Source organism: Poecilia formosa, unplaced genomic scaffold, assembly GCF_000485575.1.
Source record: "Poecilia formosa unplaced genomic scaffold, Poecilia_formosa-5.1.2 Scaffold123, whole genome shotgun sequence".
Lineage (NCBI taxonomy): Eukaryota > Metazoa > Chordata > Actinopteri > Cyprinodontiformes > Poeciliidae > Poecilia > Poecilia formosa.
Genome location: NW_006800062.1, coordinates 1,655,442 through 1,673,055, shown reverse-complemented (window position 1 = coordinate 1,673,055; position 17,614 = coordinate 1,655,442). Strand labels below are relative to the sequence as shown.

At 35.3% G+C, this 17,614-nt stretch overlaps 1 protein-coding gene across 1 annotated transcript; it reads left to right on the top strand.

The window, feature by feature from the left end:
• Positions 1-397: 397 nt before the first annotated feature.
• LOC103144268 (hypoxia-inducible factor 1-alpha-like) lies at positions 398-14,969 on the top strand. The gene is made up of 5 exons (XM_007561165.2): positions 398-720; positions 11,621-11,811; positions 12,980-13,131; positions 13,839-13,923; positions 14,630-14,969. Exons 1-5 carry the CDS (start codon positions 689-691, stop codon positions 14,773-14,775), a joined length of 606 nt encoding a protein of 201 aa, XP_007561227.1. The 5' UTR covers positions 398-688; the 3' UTR covers positions 14,776-14,969.
• Positions 14,970-17,614: the final 2,645 nt, after the last annotated feature.

Here is a 17,614-nt window from a genome sequence, read left to right as displayed (position 1 = left end):
TCACCAGACACAAACACACACCTGCAATTTTTGTTGAAGTTCATAAGTTTTTTATTTTGAAAAATGTTCTTTTGCTTGATTAGTAAATTTTTTGGTATTTTTTATGAATTATTGTCAGTTTGATCTTTAAAATACAAAAGTTAAAATATGAAATGATTGATTTGATCAGTTATTCAGTACTCCAGTAGACTTTTTACTACTGTTTTACTCTTACTTCAGTAATTTCTTGGATGGCTACTTTTTACTTCTACTTGAGTAAAAATATGTTGAAGTAGTGCTACTCTTACTTGAGTATAGTTTTCTGCTTAGAAGCGGCTTTAATCGTGAGAGTATTTATTGTGAATGGACGGCGCGCGTTCCCGCTGTGGAACAATCATGTGACTGCGCGCCCCCGCGGCAGCAGCGGGCGGAGCCTTCATGAGGCAACATTGTCTCGGTAAAAAGCACTTATCCAGCGTGGCACTATTTTTCTTCTGTTCGCAAAAACTAACCAAAAACCTCCGTTTTCAGCAGAGAAGAGTTTGATTTTTTTGGACTAAGCAACCCCAGAAGGAACTCTTATGTGATCTACCCGAGGATTTGCGGGGTAACTTCAGTAAAAAAGTGACATTTTGGTTGATTTCTCGACGCGAGCGGGTCCAGCTTGACGCTGATAAGAGAGGCTCGACTCCAGCCCAACCGTCCTGACATGGACACAGCGATCATACCTGAAAAGAAAAGGTAATGTCTCGGCTAGCTGATGCTGCCCTCTTTGGTTAGTCTGGTTTTTAGGGCACTTTGAGAGCTTTAGAGTTTTGTTTTGATTTCGTTTTATTGCCAGGCGTGACATTACGGCCTTAATTTCAAGGTTAAGAGCTAGTTTCCTCTTCATTCGTCTCGGTGCTCTGCTAGCGCGACTAGCATTTTAGCATGCGGCTAACAGCGGCTTTTCACAATTAAAAACTATATTTTAAACAAGTTACCATTAACAAATATTAATTTCAGATTCTTAATTGCTTATTCAGTTTATCCCGTTTACCTATGTGTCTGATTTAAGGCTTTAGTCACCTTTTTCTGCTTTCTGCGTATTATTGCGCTAGCCTTGATGCAACAAGAGCTTTATTTACATTTGTTTGACGGTATTCAGCCAAGAACTCATCTGTGCAGATGTTTGAATTAATGTGGCGGCTTTGACAGCGTTCACTGAACAGCTGTGTTTAGTTTCTGCTGAAATATTAACAGTTTTAAGTTTAGGTGTGATCAAAAAAGTAGTTTAAAAGCGGATTTTTGTTTGTTTTAGCCACTGAAAATAGGCAGAAGTTAATTCTGTTAGTAGGATTACATCTGCTCACCAGTAAAAGGTAGAAACAACTTATTTACGGCTGCTGACGTTGTGCCAAAGGCCAAGATGTTGACCACAGGTGCTTAGCGGATGAAGCTTCCCGAAATAGGTGAATGAGTTTCAGCATAATACAACAGTTTAAGGCCAGATTCAGACAAGGGGTTTTTCACATCAAATCCCCAAGAGGTTAACTACTAGTAACTGCTTATAAACGAGTTTTAGACTGAACTTAATGCATTTGTCTATGCATTCAACATTTCTATGTAGCTTATGTATAGAGACATTTCTTTAAGGTGTAAATTTAAAGAAACCAATCAATTAGCTAGAGATTCAACACAAAAACATATACATTTTTTCTGTGCATATTAATTAAATGCATCCAAAGTAATCCATTTTAATGCACCAATCCCCAGCATGTAATTTAAAATACTTTTTTTGAGTTTAGTTCAGGTAAAAGGTTAATTATTATTATTATTATTATTATTATTATGTTATTCATAAATGGTTGACAATCCTATTATCTATTAAGGAACCCTTTTAATTTGATGATAAAGTACGTATTTTAAATCAACATTATCATGAAAATCCTGGATGTTGCATTTCTGATTTAAAAAAAAAAGTGTGAGATATTAGGAAAAAGCACAAAAGATCAAGGTTTCCCCCAGAACACTAAACTAAGCCCGGTGGTTGGGGCGTTTTGCAATCATTCATCCAGCAACCCACTGTTATAATTATGTGCTATTGGCAGATTGAACACCAACTATAAAGTCTTAAAAATGCAAATATTAAAAAAAAAACTTAAATAATCAATGCTAAGCTAAGCCTGGTGGGTAAACAATAAGAGCCTGGTGGCCTGCCAGGCTTATAAAACACTGGAGAAACCTTGAAAGATGTATTTGTCGATACAAATTTGTCACAAATTACAATAATCATTTCAAAAAGGAGAAAAGAACCCCAGATCTTATATTTACTGATCACAAACCAGCTAAGCTTTCTTACGCTTTAAATACTGGTTGTTGTTGCATTAATTATAGTTTTAGGTGGACACTGACTAACAAAATCCTTTGGCTTTGCATTTGCTTGACTTTTGTTGTTGATTTGAATATTCAAACTATTTGAACATTTTGCTGGGACATGATTCCAAGGCAACACTGAAAAACAAAGTTCGTAAATCAGAAAAATCTTTGACAGTTTTGTTTGAATTGATTCGTCTCACTTGACAGAATCCGGCCATCTTTAATACAATGCTGGAAACATAAATGGTGCAATCTCAACTCTAAAGACGGGTAGTTGTTTCCTCAAAATATTAGCCAGGCCTGGCTGCCTGCATCAGATGTAACTTGAGCTGAGCTGTGTTGGTTTTATACATTTTTTTCAATGAATATTGACTGTAGAATGGGGAAACCTGTTTATTCATGCTGAAACTATAAAGTCATGGGAGAGGTGTTAAGTTTAACATACTGTTTTCAAATCTGTATCCTGCTACATATTCTCAGTTCTAGCTTGTTTGTACAGTAATCATGGGAGGATGTTTGGGTAAAATGTGTGGACAAAAACAGAAGAAACTTCCTTTAATTGGATTTTCAGAGCGCCATCAGTAAAAGAGGCAAACCGAGGGCCACAATAATATTTTTGCACCTTTAGTTGTAACCAAATAAGTTGTAAAAAATGTGCACAATAATTCAATTTAGTCCAATTAAAAACATCATCTTGAGAGAAAAAGTCATTTAAATTTAATCACACAAACATTTCAGATAGTTATGAAACAGTGAGTCAGGGTCAGTCTATTCAAATTAGTTTCAAAAGTTTTCTAAGGGAACCCATAAGATTGACTTGCAGCATTTATTGCACAATCTAACATTTTTAATATAAATTTGCTTAATGGAAACATGCCAATTTTGAAAAAAAAAACAACACATTTTTTGATAAAAATTCTTGGTGTTTAGTCTTTTTTGGCTGTATTTTGCAAAACTACAATGGAAACACTTTTTTTTTTTTACATCACACGAGTCGCATGAATCAACAACAGGATGTTTCCACTGATTGAAACCACGAAGATGAAGAAGACAGGAAGTGGTTGGAGGAGGATTGGTGGATCTTTAATGACTTACTGTGTGAACAAACTTTGTCACGTTTGATTTCTAATTGTTTCTTAATTAATGGAAACAACACAATTGCAAAATTTTTTTTTCCATCATTAGCGAACTCTTGACAAAGTTTTGCGCACATTTGTAAAGGAAACACAGCTACTGGAAAGGAAGATCTTCCATTTAACAGGAAGAAACCTCCAGCAGAACCAGAACCAGGCGACCTGGCACAAAAGAGAAGCAGTAGAACAGATCCTTTCTATGTTTCTATGTTGGTTAAAAGTAAAAATTTAAAAACAGAAGAGTGAGAATGTTTAGTTGTTGGCAGGATTAGTAGATAGTAAATTTAGCTAGGCGTTAAATTAGCCAAAAAATGGCGATAAACGATAATATTGCTGCTTTGAGGCTATTTAAAAATATTGATTATGCAAATTGACCCGTCAAAGAGCAAAAAAATTTAATTTTGTAGAGAAAGTTGAACATTGGAACTGGAAGATGTATATATTCTTTTCTTTTCTTAAACTATATTTAATTTTAAAGAAAATAAATCATTTCAATTAAATCCAAAATAATCTACATTTCTGTAAACAGAATTACCTTTAAAAAATTAATAATGAGACTGGTAATTATTAAGTTAATTTTAATTTATCATGTGATTAATTGCTTATTGCAACAGGCTTGAGCATTATTAATGCCAGACCTTTAGAGAACTGAGAGAAAACAAAGTGTAATGAAAGCAAATATCTCAAATTGGAGAGCAGTAAAAGAAGAAAGTCTGAAAACTAAAAGATAAGAACAGATGGAGAGGAAACCAGTTAAAAAGATTCCCACATAGAGAAAAAGTTACAGATTGGCCTGCAGATAATTTCCTTTCCATCCCAAGCTGTTGCCTGATGGGTTTTTATTTTGTCAACTTGCCGCTTTCTGAACCTGAAACTGATCGTCTGTTTGGGTCAACATCCACTTTGATTACAATAAATACGTGTTGGGTTTTGGGCCGCTGCTGCAGGCTGGTTCGCTGCAGTTTCAGCTGGTTTCTGAGAGGTGTCTTGGTAAGACTCATCTCATCCCTTAATCACAGGGACTTGACGTCAATAGGAGTGGCCAAGTGTGTGGTGGCTCAATGGCTGGCAATTAGCAGCTTGCTCAGAGGCTTTCAGGCAGCAGGCGGGTTACGACACGATCAAGAAACCCGGTTCTTGTGGGCGCAGAGCAGATGTGTTTTGGTTTGTGGTTGATTTGATGAATGTGTGCACATGACCTACTTTTGTTCAACACGTTAGAGCTAAGTATGGGACGCGTTAATGAGATTTTAGAGAATATAAACATACATTTTGATGAAAAACAACCAATTTGGGCGTCTTCAGTTCCCATTTCAGTAACAGACATTAAAGTAGAAAGCTGCTAGTTTTGCACCTTGTTGATCTGTGATAAATTTAGGTCAGGGTGTCTCAAACAATGCTAGGAAGGATGCATGGTGAAACTATGTTTGACGTCCAGTAGGGATGATATTAAATGTAACTCCGTCTTTCCTTCCTCACATTGATGACTTTAGAGTCTGTTGAACAAAATCTATGCACACATTAATCTATTTTTCCAGTTCAAGCGTCACTTTTGATATGCATTGCATCTCTTATCTGTGCCTAACTCTTTAGTGACTGTACAGATTTATCTATTATTTATTAATGAACAGCAGAGCTGACTAAACGTTTAAGAAGTTGCTACGATATGTAACTGATTTTGCTGGCTGATAAATTGTCTCAGAAGTTATTGCGATAAATAATATTGTTGTTTTGAGACCATTTTCAACTAATATAATGGTTCAATTCAACTCTGGAACTGGAAGGTATTTTAAATATCCAGAATAAATAACCAAAACGACAAATAACATTAATTATGATGTATCTGTAAACAAATTATCCTTCAAAAGAAAAGCTAGTCGAGACCAGACTGAAGACTTTTGTTATCTAGTTTTTGGTACAAAGAGAGAGAATAAATCAAGCAAATGGAAATTATTGAGCTTATTTTAATTTATTGTGCGATTAATAGATTTATTACTAATTTCCAGATTATAGTGAAACTTCATTTGTTCCCTCAGTCGAGTTTTAATTTGGTTAAAAATGAAAGTTTTTTTTTTTTCGATGGTAACACTTTGGGAACTGAAAGGATTTCTGTTTGTACATTACGACGGTTTAACTGAAAGCTTGTGATCTCGACTTGCTGAGTGATTCATAATTCAGATTACTGTTGGTGTTTGTCAGTTGGATTAAGCTGTCCTTAAATCCCAGCTTGTGGTTTTTTGGATGTAGCAGCAGCAGCTGTATTGTTCAGAAGGATAAACAGATGCTTAATTTTAAGTCTGCATGTTTTACATCAGGAAGGATTCGACTCCTTAATCACACACAAGTAGATATTTTACACCAATATGTGTCAGAAATTATCATGAATGGTAATTTTTACTGCATTTTCTATGTGCACGGCCATATAGGACACAAAAACCAACCATAAAAATAGCAGAATTGTTTTCACTATGATTTTGAAGACTTTTTTTAGAAATAGTTTTTAATTTTCTTGCTGCATCTATGGCAGCAAGAAAATTGCTGCCATAGATGCAGCAATTTTCAGCAACTCAGAAACATGAGTTGCCTCTAAACTCATGTTTCTGAGTTTAGAGGCAACATGATGCAAGGAAAGAGAAGCTGGTACATTTTCAAAAAAGCAGAACTAAAAACTGGTTTGAAATTGAAGTCAAGTGCTACTCGTATCAACATTTGACATTTTTGAACATAAAAAACCCATTAATTACTATCTTTAAAGTAACTTTTACTCGTTTTGCAAATTGCAGCGATGAGGTTTATGGCAGATTTGATCTCGTTTTGATCTGTAAGAGAGAAGAACATCAACCTATTTTTATTTGTTCTTTCTTTTAGCTTCCCTTTTGGGGGTGGTCATTAATTATTTATATTAGGAAGAGAGGTGATGTCGCACAGTGTGTGTAGGAAAGCAGTCGGCGTGAAGCTTTCACTGTTGGGTAAATATTTTAATTGTAAACAACCTTAGCCACTGTGAATCTTTAGCAAAGTTAAATATGGACCTTACCTTTAAGATCTTCAAAAATCTGCCAGCATTTCCAAACATTTGGTTTGAAAAACTAAAACTAGAGAAACTGCAGCCTTCCTGTTGTCTAGTGAAAGTCCTGCTCTCTCTCCTAGCTTGACACGTCTAAATACCTTGTGGTAAAAACACTTCTTGTAAGCCATTTTATCCTAAATCCAGTTAAAAATACTCTTTTAGATGCAAATGTTACATGTTCCTTCTAATAGACTTAGACTTTTAGTTTTTGATAAATATCCGAAATTACAACATTCCTTTTTTAAGGTTTTTGAATAAAGTTAAACATTTTCAGAAAGAGGATGGATACATTTTCTACATAATGGTGGTGAATTATAAAAAAAAAAAAAAAGTGGATTTGAAAACGTTTTACTGGTGCTTTTTGTATCATTCATTGGTGGAAATTCAACATTATTATTGAAAAACTGCTAAAACCCACATATCTATTTTTTTTAAAATGTATTGGTTCTTTATTCTTTTATTAACGGACTAAATAAAATAACTGACATTATTAAAAGTCATTGTGAGAGCTCCAAAGTGCTGCAAATCAATTCTGCTGAATTAATTTACCAAACGACTTACTGGCTGCGTTTCCATTACAAATCTGCGTAGAACTTTGTTGTTACTCCGCTACAGTTAAAAAAAACACAGTTTTGCAATTGTGTTGTTTCCATTAAATTAGAAACTCAATTAAACTCACTTGTGAATAAGTTTGTTTAAGTGATAAGTCATTAAAAAACATGCAGGGTCATCTTCTTTATATTTACTGCCGTCTTTGTCTTTTCCCGCAGTAGCAACATCTGGTTTGATCACATGACTCATGATGCGAAAGAAGTGTTTTCATTACAGTTTTGCGAAATACATCAATTTCAAAACAATAAAAATACCCCACTTCATCCTATCACCAAAACTTTATATAAAAAACAAGAGTTTTTTTTCGAAATTGCCTTGTTTCTATAAGGCGAATTTATGTTTGAAACGTCAAATTGTGCAATTTTAAGGCTAATGCAAATGGAGCTACTGATAGAGAAAGTAGAGAGCTTTCACTGTTCTTCCCTCAGCAAAGCCATCCACACTGAAGAGTGTTGTTCCCTCAGCCAGGCAGTTCTTTGTTATCAAGGTTTCCCCCCAGAAAACTTACTAAGCCTGGTGGTTGGGCCGTCATTCATCCAACAGCCCACCGTGTTTTTGAGTTTAAAAATGTTTAAAGTTGACAGGAAGTTTGGAAATATTACTTGATAATTATGTTATTGGAAGATTAATACCTGAACACCAACTATAACGTCTAAAAACTGCAAACATTTTTTAAAAACTTAAAAAAAGAAGCAATGCTTAGCCTGGTTGGGGGCACAAGTAAAGCCTGATGGCCCCCCAGGCTGGGGGAAACCCTGCAGTTATGCTCTGTTGGTTTCAGATTTATTATTTGAGTATAATAAATCTGATACGAGTATTTTTCAAATTTTGAATTAAATCTCAACCAAACTCTTATAATTTCTATAAGTTTGTTTGGCGTAAATGGCAACCATGTTTCCTGGAAAACCTAATCTGATCTACCTGATAGTTACACCACAGAAAAACCCATTGTCTGTGTCCTTGTCTGCTCCCTTGTGGGTGCAACAGTGTTTCTACACTTTGGGTTATATAATGGGACGACTCTTATCACTGTAAGCAGGATGGAGCGATAGGGAGAGCAGTTCTCCTCTGAAGCAGGTCAGCACAGAGTAACTGAATACACAAACAACACTGGAAACAACAGTCAAGGTGATTCTCATGGGGGGGGGTGTATTTTTTATTTATTTTCCCCCTCCCGCAGCTTTTGATCCACTTGGTCACATCTGCGAGTTCAAACTTTGTTTACATTTCAACCCTCCTTGATAAATAAAGTATTTGCTGACGCAGGTTGGATTGCAAACCAAAAAATGTGAAGTGGAGAGCCGCTGGCTGAGGTCGACTGGATTATTACTGTTGTGTAACAACGGGCTTCTAGGCTGGCTTTCAGAAATAGCTTCTTGTCTTTACTGCATCCGACTGCTATCTTATTAAAAGCGTTACGTTTGAAAGTCTGCAAGGTGGAAAAACCTGATCTGGAGTCCTTTTGGTGCTTTGACCTCACAGGAATCAAGTCACCTGGTGTTGCTATAAGTAGATTTATAGGTTAGTGGAATGTTTCAGGTTATTTCATAACATCTCTGTCTCTGAAATATTTTAATTTGAACCCCTGCCAGCAGTTATCAGCTGTTATTGTGAGGCCAAAGTTCTTGAGGATGTTTAGAGGTCGACTATTAGGCTGAGACAGCAGCTTCACAAAATGGCCTCCCGGGTCTGCCACCAGCTCACAGTGTAATCTGAGGTTGCAGTGGAATATGAATGTGTTTTTATGAGAGTGCAGGTTGGAGGTGAGGGGGAAAAATACAGGGCTTAAGTAGGGATGGAACGATTGACCTGATTAATCGTGATGAATTGGTTATTGATTATATATTACCTGGACAATTATAAACAAAACAATGTTTTTACAAAATAAAGAAGTCTGATTTCTGTAGGAAAGGAAGCTGCAAATCATTGTAGCTCTGAAATACAATCTGCAATAGGGCTGAAACGATTAATCGGATTAACTGTGATTAATCGATTATTGAAATAATTGTCAACTAATTTTGTAATTGATTAATCATTAACTGGAGCACACAGACTCAAAAAAAGACAGCTTGCTAAAAGATAAACGGTATATAAACATAAATGTATATATTCCATGTAGGATACGAGTCTTGGTCTGTAAATATGTTTTAGCATCTTGAATGCAAAATATATTTTTTCTTCATATAGTTTTGACTTAATTACTGCTCTGAGTGTTGTTCTGTCAGCAATTGGCCTTTTTTTCAGTCTGTATACTCCAGTTAACTAATCGATTACTAAATTAGTTGATGATTATTTCAATAATCGATTAAGCACAATTAATCTGATTAATTGTTTTAGCCCTACTGCAGATTTAACTTTTTTTACATTCTTCCTGGAAATATGTTGCACCCAGAACTCCTCAAGTAGCATAGTTTCAGCTTGATTTACATTTTTTAAAAGTACCTTTTGCTACCCAATTATTAATAATCACCAGATTAGCTATACACTGTATTGATGTTCAGTCAAACGTAATGAATATTTATTAGCTGCAGATGCTACAAATGTCTTAGCATACGCAAAAAGAATGCTGTCATTGCATTTTCTTCAATAAAATGTTCATTTTATTGTATAAAAATGAATGGAATAATTTGTTTACTTGGATATTTTAATGTATTTCTACTATTGTATAAAAAGGCTAAGGTGCCTAACTGAATTTCTATTTAATTAATCACCAGAACAGTCGATTAATTGACAGTCTAATCGATTATTCGATCACTAAAATAATAGTTGCAGCCCTAGTTTTAAATGATTGTTGACAGTCGAAGCTGTGAAAGTGTGTTCTCGTTGTGTAGCATCTGCCAGATGTTTGGCAGCAGCTGATCTGCGACTTCCTGAGAAGCAAAGCCGCAGACCTGAAAATCTTTTAATCTCAGCAGACCAATTATCTGCAGAGCAGTTAGAACATCACACGTGTGTAATGGAAAGTTTCACTTTTAAACCTGAAGTCTCCTGTTGCTCTGCTAATTTTAATCAGCTGCTCCAGTTTCAGAATAACAACAACGCCCCTGGTCAGAGCTGCTGGTGCACACCGGATCGATTTTAATTGGATGTGCGTTTGGTTGCAGAGAGCTTTTTAAACTGTTGTACTTCTGGTTTTGGTGCAGCTCCAGTGTCGTCTAAATGGGGTTTCTGAAGTGCCGTAAAATCTCAGAATCAAAAGGAAAGAATCAAAGCTTTTCAGAATCAAAAGGGAAGAATCGAAGCTTTTCAGAATCAAAAGGGAAGAATCGAAGCTTTTCGTCTTGAGCTGCAAAGTTTTTATCTGGAGATCTTGTTTTTTGGGGTCATTGATGCTGCAGAATGTGATTAATCTGTCAGAACTTTGCAGGTTTCTGTCTTCTCCGTTTCTTCCTGGAAATGTCACGACGATTGGTGTTGCGCTTTTCCTTTTGGTAAATCACATCTGTGGGTTGATGATGTTTCTGAAGATCCTGTTTTGTTGTAGCTGTTTGCTAGAGATGCAAATTTGGATTCCAATTTTTTTTTATTTAGGGTCACTATTCGATTCAGAAACCAATTTTTCAGTTAAATCGGTCTAAAGATCGTTTAAATTATGTGACTAATGAGGAAAATACATTCAAGACAATTCTACAAGGTTCCACACATACTATAATTGTCCCAGAAGTTATTGTGATAAACGATACTATTGTAATTTTGAGACATTTTAACTAATATAATGGTAATGTCATAATAATGCAAGAACACATTCTCAAAGAATAAACTTTAAACTCTAATGAACATTTTAACACTGGAACTGGAAGACATTTTAAATATCTAAAATAAATAAAAGAACAACAAATAAATAAATTATAAAGTGCCTGTAAACAAAATTCATTAAAAAAAAGATTAGTAGAGATCAAAGCACCAGATTGTCAGTAAAGTTTATTTATAAAACGCTTTTCACAGACATAAAATCATAAAGCTCTGTACAATAAAGATCAACCTTAAAGTATTTGAAGCATAACAAACATAAAAACAATAAAATCCTGACATAACAGCCTGGAAAGTAACTGTTTTCATTTACTGAAGTCTTTTATCCTCCAGTTTTTGGTAGAAAGAGAGAAAAATAATACATTATGCAAATGGAAATTATTGAGCTCATTTTAATTGATTTATTTTCCATTCTGCATCTAATTCTGTCAATTTATATTTAAACAAAATAGGTTTGTGTATTAGGTTAGCTTAGCTGCCTGGCTTTTTCTTGAATAGCAAAATATCAAATAATTATCTGCGATATGAACAGCGGGTGAGTGGATGCATAATGCCATCTTCAATATACTAAACATTTTCTGAAATTGTTCTTTGAGCATTTTGAATCGAGTAGGAAATGCGATTCTCTGTAGAGTCGATTATTTTCTGCGTCTTTCCAAACTCGTTGAGGAACCCGGAACGTGTTTTTGTGACTGATCCACGGCCTTTTTCCACGCAGGGTGAGTTCGGAGCGCAGGAAGGAGAAATCGAGGGACGCGGCGCGATGCCGTCGCGGGAAGGAGTCGGAGGTTTTCTACGAGTTGTCCAAGCAGCTGCCCATCCCCCACAGCACCAGCTCCAACCTGGACAAGGCCTCCGTCATGAGGCTGACCATCAGCTACCTGCGCATGCAGAAGCTGCTCTGCATCGGTCAGTAGCCGCTGGCGAAGCGCCAACGCATCAGAGCGAAACATTCGGCTCAGCGGCTATGATTACAAACGCAGAATCTGCATTTCTTTTCTTACTCATCCATATTAACCTGTAGAGCAGATGGTAGCAGACTCCATGGTTCAGTCAACAGCTGGGGTCAAAGGTGATGTGGCTGATGTCGCCATGTCATGATGGAGTTAAACGTATTTTTTTATGATAAAATGATTTTCTATGACTGAATGTCGCTGCTGTCAAAGGTCCAGAAATAATCTTCTTCTTGGCACCAAAGACATGAAGAAATGTGATTATTTTTGACTAAACTGGACACAGTAAATCCACTTAATCATATTATTTACTTTTATTTATAGTTTTTGTGCTCTCATAAAGAGAAAATATTTTTAAAAATCAGTTTTTAGGTCAGAAAATTAAATGAGAAAGCAAATAAATTGTTTTGAAACATGCTAGATAATACATTAAGATTTTTTATATTTATTTTTGTTAATATTCTAATCAGAATTTGTTTGGCTGTTATGGTTTCTAACCACAAAGCTGCAGAAGCAGAGCGGATGTTTTCCATATTTTTCCTGATGGTTTTCTCAAGATAAAAGTTTGTTTTCTCAAAATTAACTCAATTTGGAGATTCTTTAGAGCCCAAAACAAAAATTTATAAATAAATTCAGTTAACTGCAAAGTAATCTCAGTATAAGCCCTGATCACATAGAGCAGGGGTGTCCAAAGTGCGGCCCGTGGGCCGTTTGTGGCCGTTGAAATGATTCTGATCGGCCCTCCGACCACAAAGTAAAAATCTGTCCAACAACTCGACCATAAAAATTTTAAAATTGTTTTTTCTTTTAATAAGACAGCAGTCCAAGATCTTTTTTCATGTTTTTGATCTTTAAGGATTTATAGATTTAATTAAAATTTTGTGTATAATCAAGAAGGTAAAACTAGAAAAAGAAAAATCACAGTAAACTAATTCAAGTTGGCCAACATTGACACACTAATTACACGTTTAAATGTAAATAACCAAGAAAATCAACTCAAATATCTTCATTCTGCAGATAAATCAGTCGGTTATTTCAGCGCCATGTGAGTAAACGTTTCAGTTTCTGGTTACAGTTGCATAATCTAATTTTTATTTTTTTTTTTGCCTCCTTATCTCTTCCAGATGAGCCAGTGGCAGAGGAGACAACAGAGCTGGACATCCAGCTAAACGGCTCCTACCTGAAGGCCTTAGACGGCTTCCTGGTGGTTCTGTCTGAAGACGGAGACATAATCTACATCTCAGAAAACGTCAACAAGTGCCTCGGCCTGGCACAGGTCGGTCCGTTTCACGTGACTTTATGTTGAAATCTGGGAAATAAATGGAGACCAAATGATTCATGTTTTCCAACACTTCAAGGTCATAAACACTGCAAAAACACAAAATCCTACCAAGTATTTTTGGTCTAGTTTCTAGTGCAAGTATCTTAGGAAGCATGAAATAAGACCTAACCTGCTTATACATAACTTTTCAGCAAGACATTGAAGCTTTATTTTAATAAAATAATTCCTTTTATATTGATTAAATAAAGTCCTAGTTCCACTGGCAGATTATTTTGCATATAACATGGGTAAAATATCTTGTAATAAGTGAAATAATCTGCCAATGGAACCAGCACTTTTTCATTAATATTAAGGAATTATTAATTTGAAACAAGCCAGTATTTCTGGCTTACATATTTCAAGTGTACTGAGATATTTGCACTACAAACTAGACCAAAGTTACTTGGTAAGACTTTGCGTTTTCGCAGTGCAAGACCTCATTATCTATTTTTACTTAGCAATTACTAAAATCCTAGCAGTAATTTGACTTTTACTACATGTAGTAAGGATGCATATTCTTAAAACAAACTCTGAAAAGTTGCTTGTAGGTCAGTTTTGTCTTATTTCAGGTGCACTAAAAATTAGACCAAATATTTGGTAAGATTTTGTGTTTTTGCAGTGCAGGTGAAATAACTTGTTCATGTCTGCCTGAAATGTTGCAGTTCGACCTGATTGGACACAGCGTGTTTGACTTCACGCATCCCTGTGACCAGGAGGAGCTGAGAGAGATGCTGGTCTACAGAAGCGGTGAGCAAGTCTCTCTTCTAGACGCACCGATCCACTTTTTCCACTTCCGATATCGATGCAGATATCTGACATTTAAAACAGTCCATCCAATACAATACAGAAAAAACGGAGCTGGATTGACTTGAAACCTGTTTTATTTTTAAATGTAATGAATTAAACCTTTATTTGGTAACTCTGCACCAGTACAGCTCAATTAAATGCACCAATAACCTCAAAAAAATCTATTTTACTTTGTTCAGTCAGTGGAATTAGTTGTATAAAAGCCATTTTAAAGTAAATAAACTGAAACTGACAAAACAAAACGTAAAAATAAACCAACAAACATTATTTCAAATGGTTAAAAAAAGTGAAATTAGAAATAATGAATCAGAGCATGAAACATAGAACTAGACTGAATAGATCTCCCCTTAGGGATCAAACTTATAGATTTTAGATCTGTGCATCTCTAGTTTCACGTCTCATTTAAATCTGACTGAGTTGTAGCTGCAACTCCACTTCCTTTTTCTGTTTTTTTTTTTTCTTTTTTTAGTCTCGCCACAGAGCAAAGCCTTTAAACTTTTATGTCTTCTCTTTATGCAAACGAGATCAGCAGGTTGCAGTTGTAAAGAAAACCCATAAAACCGTTGGTAGTTGGAGATAAAAACCCTCGTTGCTCTTTTACGACTCTTAACCGACTCCATTTCTTTTCTTTTTTTTGTGCCATCAGGCTCCAAGAAAGTCAAGGAACCGAGTACAGAGCGCAACTTCTTTCTGCGGATGAAATGCACGCTGACGAGCCGGGGGCGCACCGTCAACGTGAAGTCCGCCACGTGGAAGGTAAAGCAAAGAGAAATACCTGCAGAGAAGCATTAAAGATTTAAGCAATCTGTCTCCTGCTGCAGGTTGATTAGATTTTGAAAAGGAGGATTTTAATAAAGCTTCAGGTTGAAGTGGTAACTCGGTTATCCTCTCAAAAATCACATTAAGCTTTCAGAAAGTGCTTTGAAGCTTTTCTGTTTCACTGCAGCTGTCATGGCTGCAAAACTGGAGCTGCATAACAACCAGAGGTGGGTAGAGTTCCCAAAAATTACCCAAGAAAGAGAAAATACTTCAAAATATCTTTACTAAAGTAAAAGCAAAAAGTAGCTGTTCAAGAAATTACTTAAAAATAAAAAGTATTCTGTAAAAAGTNTTGAAATAAGACAAAACTAACTTACAAGCACCCAGCTGATCTCTCAATGGCTTCTTGAACGTGGTAATGAGGTCACTGCCCTTCAGTGGCCTCTGCAGTCTCCAGATCCCAGTAAATCACCTGGATGTGCAGCTGACTAAAACTGGGTCAAACCCAACAGCAGCAAGCTGTACCTAATAAAGTGGCCATCAGTCTTTATTTTCATCACTTGGTTATTTGTTATGGACGTGGAATCCAGGCTAAAGTTTTATTATTCAGCTACAATCCTTCACGAACAGCTCAACGCCTCCCATAAGTCCGCGGTAGTGGTGACGTAACGCCGCGGTCCTCTCTGTGTTATTTCAGGAACAAGTGCTTCCACGAATGAAAACAACAGGTGGTCTCCTTTTTGATAGACGGTAACCTGTCCCTGTTGGTTCCGTCTGACAGAATCTGGGATCGGAACTCAAACTGGGCTCGTTAGCACCGGACAGGTTTTGGTTTCAGCCTCAGGCGAATCCCTGCAGCGCGACGTTTATAAGGATAATAAAACGGATCATAAGCATCTAGGAGCTAACTATGAGCTAACCCTATGACGGCGTGTTGGAGCCACTGCAGAAAATGTCCGGCAAAAATATTAACCTCATAAAGTTCCTAGTAAAAACTTAATAAACTTTCAACATTTCTGAGTTTGAAAACTTGAACATTTGCTAGCATAACTCAGGAATTTTGAGATTAATCTCAGAATTTTTTTTAGAAAGAAAAAACAAGAAAATTTCAGAATTCGAAAAGTCTAAAAATTTGCTAGAAAAAAACTTTGAAATTTTGAGATTAATCTCAGAAATTTTCTAGTACAAACAAGGAAATTCCTACATTTGAAAAGTCAAATGTTTGCTACAAAAACCTAATACATTTTGAAATTAATCTTTGAAATATTTTAGAAATTTCTGAATGTGAAAAGTCAAACACTTGCTAGAAAGACTCATAATTTTTTAGATTAATTTAATATATTTCAAGAAAAAGCAAGGAATTTTTTTAGTCTGAAAGTTGAAAACTTGTTATCAAAAACCCAGAATTTTTTTAATTAATCCCCAAATTTTTCTTTAAAACATTTCAGTTGAAAAAGTTAAAATTTTGCTAGAAATCTTTTTAAAATTAATTTCAGTGTTTGTTTTATAGAAAAATACATGTAAATTCTGGGTTTGAAAAGTTGATAATTTTCTAGGAAAAACTCAGAAGTTTTTGAGTTTGAAAGGCTGAAAATTTTTTTACTTTTGGAAATTTTCTGGGTTTGAAAAATCTAAACCTTTTGACTTTTTAAACTCAGAAATTTCCTTGTTTTTACTAGAACATTTCTGGGATTAATCTCAAAATTTCAAAGTGTTTTTCTAAAAGTTCAAATTGTCAAATTCAGAAATCTCCTTGCTTTTTCTAACTTTTTGTTTCTGTGATGAAAAACCAGAAACAAAAACCGAAAGATCAGAATAAAACCAAAACACACGAATTGAGACATTTCATTCAGAAAGGTGTTTGAGTCCTTTTCATTTCCATTTGTTTGCTTTGATTCAGTTCCTGCTCACTGTAAGTATTTCACAATCTGGAAAGACGTTATTTCTCCTGTTTGCACTCAGGTGCCAATGTCTCTCCCTTTCTGTGCAAAGCAAGAAGCGCCATAAAATAAAAAAAAACATGTTTTTTGTTTTATTTAATTGGAGGTATGTTTTGCTGTAACTTTCACAGATTAATTTAAGCCTCAGTGTTTGTGTTCCAAAGAAAAACTGAATCAGAAAATTATAGATTTAGTGAATAATTTGCGGGATGGTGATAGACTGACCAGAAATGTCTGTTGGGAAATCTGACCATAACTCCTGAACTTCATGCGCTAACACACTTCTGCTAGAACAGAAGGCTTGAAACGGGCAAAATACCAACCTAAATATTCATAAAGTTACGGTGAGGAAGCACACACTTTAAAACTGACATGATCTCCACATATCCAACTTGAGGAGGAAATTAATATTATATTTCAGAAAAAAGGCTGAACTTGTTCACATATTGACTAGAATATTGTGATCTTATGTGACAGATGAACACACAACACTGCATCTGCTAAAAGGAAAGAAATATGACCCACAACTTACCCAGGGTTAGCATTTTTACACCAATACTTTCAGGAGTACTTTTACTAGGCTGTGCTTATTAAGTATTTCTACTCTTACTTGAGTAAAATTTCTGGATTTTCTACCCACTTAATGAAAAACAAACTTGTTTTAACAATAATTCACCAGACACAAACACACACCTGCAATTTTTGTTGAAGTTCATAAGTTTTTTATTTTGAAAAATGTTCTTTTGCTTGATTAGTAAATTTTTTGGTATTTTTTATGAATTATTGTCAGTTTGATCTTTAAAATACAAAAGTTAAAATATGAAATGATTGATTTGATCAGTTATTCAGTACTCCAGTAGACTTTTTACTACTGTTTTACTCTTACTTCAGTAATTTCTTGGATGGCTACTTTTTACTTCTACTTGAGTAAA